The sequence below is a fragment of the Buceros rhinoceros genome, unplaced genomic scaffold (genome assembly GCF_000710305.1).
Source record: "Buceros rhinoceros silvestris isolate BGI_N320 unplaced genomic scaffold, ASM71030v1 scaffold4286, whole genome shotgun sequence".
NCBI classification, from domain to species: Eukaryota; Metazoa; Chordata; class Aves; order Bucerotiformes; family Bucerotidae; genus Buceros; species Buceros rhinoceros.
This window is the reverse complement of record NW_010415649.1, coordinates 42-8,247: the sequence shown is the minus strand read 5'-3', so window position 1 is coordinate 8,247 and position 8,206 is coordinate 42. Positions and strand designations below refer to the sequence as shown.

The 8,206-nt window shown below is 42.1% G+C and overlaps 1 protein-coding gene across 1 annotated transcript; it reads right to left on the bottom strand.

Annotated features, from left to right (window-relative positions):
• Nucleotides 1-218: 218 nt before the first annotated feature.
• Nucleotides 219-7,810, bottom strand: LGALS8 (lectin, galactoside-binding, soluble, 8; the record flags this gene model as incomplete). The annotated part of the gene is made up of 7 exons (XM_010137478.1): nucleotides 219-425; nucleotides 854-1,016; nucleotides 3,542-3,630; nucleotides 4,967-4,993; nucleotides 5,073-5,129; nucleotides 6,836-6,952; nucleotides 7,600-7,810. Coding segments are annotated over 7 exons (871 nt in total), but the record flags the coding sequence as incomplete, so codon positions are not given.
• Between the last annotated feature and the right edge of the window lie 396 nt (nucleotides 7,811-8,206).

Genomic DNA, 8,206 nt, shown 5'->3' with positions numbered 1-8,206 from the left:
AGTGCAATTGTTAGACACAATTATTAGACAATTGTTAGACACGAGTATTATGCAGCATTTTCATATTGCTAGGTTCCATCCAGGAGATTTATCTGAGCAAACACTTACTTAGCTTGCCAGGATACTATAAAGCAGAGGAGGTTTTAACTTCACAGCAGTTCTGGTTCTCGGCTAACTCATAGAAGCAGACGCAGAAGCCTAGATAGATAAAGGTGGGCTCAGTGTGAGTCAGCACCTGTTGCTGACAAGGAGGCACTGTCGTCAGAAGAGGCTGAAGTCTTTAGATCTACATCTAACAATTTAATATCTCCCGAGATTTCCACTGTGTTGATCTTTTCAAGTTGTTTAAAGCGGTGCTTGTACTCCAGAGTGTGAACACCATTGACAGCAACCTTGAACTGGTGGGCTTCACAGAAAATGATCAGCTGAAAAGCAAGAAGAGAAACAGTTAAGTTTTAAGCTCAGGTAAGACGTGAAAAACAACCTGATGATCTAGCCTAAACTTGGGCAAGCCCTACTCCTGTTAGAAAGAATGTTTCCTGCAAAAGAAATGTTTAAAAAAGTAGAACTTCAATAAACTTTATAGAACCCCAGAGTAACTCCAGTTGGAAGGAACCCAAAGGATCACCCAACTCAATTCAATTAAAATTTGTTCTGAGCACAGCTGAATTATTGCAACACTTTAAAAAGAAAACTGTCATTAATCCATTATTTAATCCTAAATATTGTCAAGACCCTGAAATGCAGGAATGGCAGTTTTATTTAAAACTGTATTAGTGACGTGACATTTAAACACTACTGCTAATCCTTTAGGCAAAATCACCAGTTGATGCTGTGTTTCAGTTAATCTTACCTCCAAGTACATCCCTGGAGTGAAAGGGAAGTTAGCAATTTCCTTTTCTTCTCCCCAGCTGTCGTTAACGTACGAGTTTCTTACAAAAACTTGGTATTCCACTTGGGCATTCAGATGTAATGCAATGTCATTTGAGTCACTCGGTCTCAGATTTATCACAAAACTGGAAGATCACAGAATGTTAGGTGCTGAAGGGATCTCTGGAGGTCATCTAGTCCAATCCCCCTGATAAAGCAGGTTCGCCTAGAGCAGGTTGCACAGGATCACATCCAGGCAGGTTTTGAATATCTCCAGAGAAGGAGATTCCACAACCTCTCTGGGCAGTTCTGTGCTCTTGTCACCCTCAAAGTAACTTTAAGAAGTTTTTCCTCATGTTCAGGTGAAACTTCCTCTGTTCCAGTTTCTGCCCATTTCCCCTTGTCCTCTTGTTGGGCACCACTGAAACGAGTCTAGCCCCATCCTCATTACATTCATCCTTCAGATATATTTATAAGCATTGATAGGATCCCCTCTCAGCCTTCTCCCGGGCTAAACAGTCCCAGGTCCCTCAGCCTTTCCTCGTCAGAGAGATGCCTCAGCTCCCTAATAATCTTTGCATCGCTCTGCTGGACTCTCTCCAATAGTTCCTTGTCTCTCTTGAACTGGGGAGCCCAGAACTGGACACAATACCCCAAAAGTGGCCTCACTAGGACAGAGTAGAGGAGGAAGAGAACCTCCCTCAAACTCCTGGGCACACTCTTCAACACGCTCCAGGAGACCATTGGCCTTCTGGGCACGAGGGCACTTTTTTTTTTTTTTTAAGTTTTCTATACTGAAGGTTTATAAACCTGATGCAGTACTCAATGCTATTTACCAAGCCCTTAACCAATACTCAGAACTTTTCTGGGGCCAGGGCCATGATTCACCTGAAGAACCAAGCAGGCAGATAACATGCATTTGTCTTCTTTGCACAGAAACTTTTGCTGGAGGCAGCAAATGCAGGACTTGACCCTCCTAAATCTGCTTCATCACTCACAGCTTTCTGTTCATGTCTCAGCAAGGAGGCGTTGAGCCAAATGTGCCAAGTGCTGCTCCCCTACAGCACTAGGAAGCAGTGTTCTCACAGAAACATAACAGTGCTGCTTGCTTCACCAGCACTTTCTCTTAACTCAGGCAGAGGAGAGTGGGAGGCTTTGTTTTACCTAAAGACATTACATTCTTTCTGCCAACAAACTGGTTAGACTCTGTGGCAAGGTTTGAGGATTCTCTCTGTACAGTTAAGATCGGTGGGACGCCATGCATACAAAGTGTTACTTTGTAGGCAGCGTAGCTCTGCCCACTCCGAATGAACACAGGCTGAAACCTCAGACGTGACCACAACACAGGGTTCCTAAAGGGGATCTCTGGAGAATGATCAGAGTCGGAAGAGTCATCCAAATGCAAATGGCTGCTTCAACCTGTGGCAAAGACCTCAGTGATTCCTCCCCCTGAAATTCGCTGCAGCTGTCAGGTTATTCCTCTCCTTTGAGGATTGCTTAGTCCAGATACAAACTACCATACCACAACGACCACACTTGCAAGCTGTGAAGTCCTCTTTTTCACTGAGAAAAAGGAACAACTACAACAGGGTGACTGAGTGAAAGACATTAAATAACTTGTAAACTCTATAAAAATCTATATATTTAAAAGCACAACGACCAGACAATCTGCAATGCTTTAACTAACACCCAAATGCCTCTTCAGGCTTGTAAGCAGTACATTCAGCACGTGAAATGTGCTAATAAGCTTTTCAAGCCAAAAGAAGACAAATGAATGCTACTATCTAAGCATTACTTATCCTGTCCAATTTAAAATCCACTCAAAGTTTCTTGATGAGATTTCTAGACCTTGGGTCCCAGTATTAACATGAACTCTGGGTGCTGTTCAGCACAGGGAAGATTTGTGCTCTGAGGAAGCAGGAGTGCAATGAATGCACGCGGTGTAAAAAGCATGTTTCTCATCGTTTTCACTAATTCCTTCACTTTTAGGCATGTTTCTGCAGAGCCAAAACCACCCTTCAAGCAAAGGGCATGCTGAAGCACAGACACCTCCTCAACCCTGTTTTGACTGTGTTGCACTCCCCTTTTTCTCCTTCCCACTTTAAATCATGTTGTGAAAACACTTTCTTTGCAACCCCTTGTTCCTAACCTGCTGTCAGAATTATAGCTCACACTCCGCCACCAGCTTTCACCACGGAGTTGTTGTCAGTTAGGTATCCTCACGCTTATACAGTCCCCAAGGAGGCTGTCCAAGATGTACTGAGAGAAATGTTGTAACATGCAGCATTTGACCAACACCAGCAACTCATCTAATTCACTCATTTTCCATATACTTCTGCCAGCTCCCTTACGCTTGGACCTCTTTATGAACAGCTGGTTTTACACCATATATGTGCTCACACGCCTTGCGCAATGGAATGCCCGAACAGATACACCATCTTATGAATGATGCAGATTTAGCAGGGAAGACTCTCAGGTTTTATTTTGCTTTTCACAATGGAGCTGCTCTTTCAAGTCCTCTCTAAAGCAGTATCCTGCAGGTTCCTGAGGAACCTCAGATGATTCCAGATGCAAAGTTGCAAGCAAGTAAGGATATGCTGAGGCAACGGAAAAGCCTATTCATTCTCAAGAGTAGCTCAGTTAAACAGCAGAAAACTTCAGTAACACTTACTTCTTTGCGTATTTATCCACTCCTCCTTTAACGGTAACCATGCATCCTGGAGAAAGTCCAGTATCAAGCGTCTTAATGTAAGAAACTCCCTGCAAGTACACCACTAGTAAAAATTTTGACTGTGACTTACTTTTTTCAACATACAAGCTGAGCTTTACTATGGTAGGAAAAAATCTGCCCTACAATTGCAAATCTGCACTTATAGCTGAAGTTATTCCTACCAATGTGTTCTGGGATACTACTTCTAAAGCAGAAAATTTACACTGAGAAAAACACTTCAATACACTGGGGTTTTTCTTTATAGACTACCACCATGGATTCAAAATAAACATTATTTACAAATACTTCTGCCACCACTAAAAGAGGAAGGAGGGGAAGAAAGAAGAAAAAAGAGTAATCTAGAATTCCTAAAATTACTCAGATACAGACATCCCAACCTCTCGTCTCTGAGAGCTTCAGCTTGCTTTAAAGACTAACACTCGTGCTAGGTGAGTATTCTGATCTCCTGGCACCAGTTCATAACGACAGATACTGCAAGTACTTTATCTGCCCTTTTTTTCTTGTTGTATTAGAAGTTATTTTGATCAGGGAAAAGGAGTGAATGGAGAAGTATTTCACCTTATTTTTTTTTTTTGAAGTCCACTGCTTGCAAATGACAATATTGCGAGTTATTTGGGTTTGAAAAGAAGACTGAAGGCGGCAGACTCAACTGACAAGGCAACTAGAATCATGGCACTCACTGCAACTTCATCTTCTCCACAAATTCTATTTGCATATATTCCTGGCTTCCAACACCTTTGTGGTTTGAGTGCGGTCTTTACTCCAGCCTGGACACAGTCCACCTTTACAGCTTGGAGCAAAAAGATGAGCACTCACTCTGCCTATGCTCCACGCTAGCTGGGTGCCAGTTCCAACCCTAAGGTGCGATGCTTGCATCCAGCCACCTGAAGTGTAGACAGGGTGAGCGTGGATCTGTCAGCAAGAGGAAGATGTAGCCAGACAAGCTCTGAGACACACACCAGACAAGCTCTGAGACACACACATTAATGTAAGGCCCTCTGGCATAACAGGACTGCAGAATACTTCTGTTTTGCAGGTGTTCCCTAAGGCAGAGAAAACTAGTTGAAAGAAGTTTCTAATGTGATTTGGTCCTTTAAAACTTCAAGAACCTCAGTTTTTTATTTCTCTGTTTATGGCTGTGGATGCTGCGTTTATCTTTTGGCTTTTCTAAATGATTTAAGAAATAGCCTCACTTTTACTAGCAGCAGAGGATTACTCTCTACAAAACCTCACTGATAATCATCTCCCAGCAGATTCTCGATTCCTTTGTTCTGAAAATGTTTTTTTCATTAATAACTGAGATGGTTTTGTTTCCATTTTTTTTTTACTTTTCACATTTGTCACAAGTCTACATGGGACACTTACAAGTAGTGAACCATCTGGCACTTCCCCCTGCAACAGAAAACAAACATCATTAACAAGCTTATCAGACAACAGGGAGATTCACTCAACCTTTTACAAACTTACATACATTTTCTGCGTTTATCTTTATTACTCCTAGAGATGATGGCTGAGAGCCTTGTAAAGACAGCAGAAAGTGATTTAGATTTCATTGTTGACACCACAGAACTTTAACACAGAGTTGGTTTAGAAACATACAAGGATCTGTGCTGCTTTGACGGGTGAACTGTTAACGTGGAAATCTAGGGCTATGGTAAAGAAAAAGACAGCAAAACCCCTACAAACCAAGGAAAAGTCCTGAAGATCAACTGCTGAAGCCAAATAAAGATTTCTAAAGACCACCTCACTACAGTTTGAGTTTTTATTTAACAGTCAGAGCACTGTTAACCCCTTAACATGTGAAGGTACCCACTGAGCTTTCCTCGCTGGGGTAGGAGTACCAGCAGGGCAGGTCCATGCAGGTGGCCCTGGGATTCTAAGCAGCCCCCTGCATTCCTGTCCCTTCCCACGGGAAAGACAAATGAACAACACGGCCAGGCAGAGACACAGTTCCAGCCTAGCCCTGGCAGATTGAGTCTTCAGCTTGTTTATTTCAATACAAGCCTCTGCCTTTCTCCTCAGAAGAGTCTATTAGAAGCAAAGACCAAAAGGGAACAATCACCCTTCTCCATTCCTTTCTCCCCCAAAGATACAGAATCAGTAACCACAGACCAAAGCGACTCTGTTCCATTTCGTGCTTGGGACAGAAACCAACCTATAGCACCTGCTTGCTCCCAAGCTCTTCTTGGAGTCAATCCTCCAAGACCAGGACCCAAACAGCTCTGAAGTAACATTATTCTGGCAACATGCCCAAGGCCAGGTGACAGGGCCCATGAAAGTCTAGATCCATGAGTAGACATTGCTTTAAAGCTTAGACTACATTTCATCCAAGCCCAAATCTCCCCCTTCTATCAACACAGTTATTAGTCTGCTGACCTGAGTTAGACCTGATATTCGGCAAGAGATCCAAGCTTTGCCCCAATGCAGTGAGAATGGAGCAGAAGAGACACAGAATACCACACAGGAGCAGATAGGCTGCCTTCTCTATCTCCGTGGAATTTATTAGCTTCTGTTTCTACTCTAAAAGTCTCATCCTTCCAGAGCAGAAGGATCTCTCTTGTGCAGGGGAAAACATTGTTCAACACCTGCCTTTCTCTAGCAGAGCTGGAAGCAGAGAAGAAGCACAGCACTGCCTTCTCTTTAAATTCACTCCAGTTTTGTTCAAGTGCAAGTCAAGCCGCAAAGTCTTCAAGCAAGGACACTCCTCTAATCAGCCCCCCAAATAAACTACTCAAGCACGCTCCTACTTATCACTTCATTCAACAGTTCAGTCATTTTAACAGGAAAAAAAAAAGGGTTACATGCACAAGCAGTTCCAGCTGTGGCTGAACTTGGCATTTGAAAGCCAAGCAAAAAGTCACAGCCATGGCTGAACTTGTCACTTAGAAGCACGGAATATTGAGAGTTTATTTTGAAGCTCCTGCAATATTTGAAAAGTCTAATCCATTCCTAGATCCAGTATCCAGTCAATTCTTAAACCATCTGTTCTGTTGACTTTATAAGCTGTAAACTTTTTGTCACCTTTCTGCTCCTAACCTCAAGACTAGAACAGGAAGACAGAGAGCCTCACATGAGACTCACATGTTGAAATGCAGGTTAAAAAAAAACCATCTTTGTACTGATGTTAGACTGCATAGCTGCTTTTCTTTACCTCCTTTTCACCCTAAATTCTACTCTGTAGTTTAACAAGACAGAGAAAAGGAATTGAACAAGTCAGCTGCCCATACAACTTACATTATAACCAAATTTTATAGTTTTAATCATCACTTTGCCATATATTCCAAGAGTGTCTACTTTTTCAAGGCTAATTCTGTGGTTGTAGAGCAACAAGTGCCTCTTGTTTACAGACACCTAAAGAGACAGGAAACAAAATAGGAATATTGTATTAAATGTACATTACACCAGCCATGTATCAAATTGTACACGTGTATCTCTGTTTTACACTGGTTTGGTACAGAAGTGGGGAACTCCTAGAAATTTCAGAGCAAGAAGTTCAGCTCATCCATGATACAGTCTCTCTTTCCATCACTATGAGGGAGATTTATTTGCCCACACTAAAATTTGCTTTTCACATCTTTTGTTCCTATCACCTGATCATTTACCAGTGTGGTATTACCAATCTAATAGAATCTATTACTGCAGTCTAACAGAGCAAGACGAATACTCTTCACGTCTCCTCCAAGAGGACTGTCCTAAACTAGTCACGGAACAGGTTTATCCTAAACTCTTTGCACATAAGAAGGGAAGGGTGGAGTAGCCTTTAGCCACGGCAGGAAGTTACTTGCCTACTCATCCAGCTTAGAGGGAAGCAACATAAAATTAAAGGTCTGATTTACTTAGCACCTCTTTAAAGAAAAGCTTCTAAACTTCTCTGTAGCTAGACTGTAACTGGGTAACAGAGAAACCAAGGCTTCCAACTATTTCTTGTAAGTATACAAAATACCTCTATTTTATTAGCCTGACAATTAGCTACAGATAACAAATTGACCCAGACTCACTTGGTATTTATCGCTTAAAACCGTGATGACAATCTCAAATGGCTTCCCTTTTTGAAAGGGCATCTCCTTAGTGATCTCCTCCCAGCCCCATCTCTGCCTCGTCAGTGTGTTGCAAACAATGCAGCCGTATTTTTTGAAGCGGGGGTTGAAATGAAATGCCACATCAGCTCGAGGAGTCACGCTGCTGCCACACTGTAAATCCACCTGGAACCTATTAATAAAAACAAGACAAACCACATTCAGCTCAGTCTGTCAAGAAATCACATAAAAGTTTGATACAGTTGTGTTATACTGTGGAGTCTCATAACAGGCAGACATGGTAAATGTGGATAAGGAATAAAAAAGCCCAAACATATATTTGTCCAAATCCTACACATTTGTGAAATATTTTCCCATTATTTATTGCAATTAATTAAAACATTTAAGTATTTATAGAATCATAGAATCATCTGGTTGGAAGAGACCTTTAAGATCACTGAATCCAACTGTTGACCCTGCACTGCCAGGGTCCCTACACCATGTCCCTCAGCACCACATCTACACAGCTTTTAAGCACTTCCACATACAGGGACTCCACCACCTCCTTGAGCACCCTGTTCCAATGCTT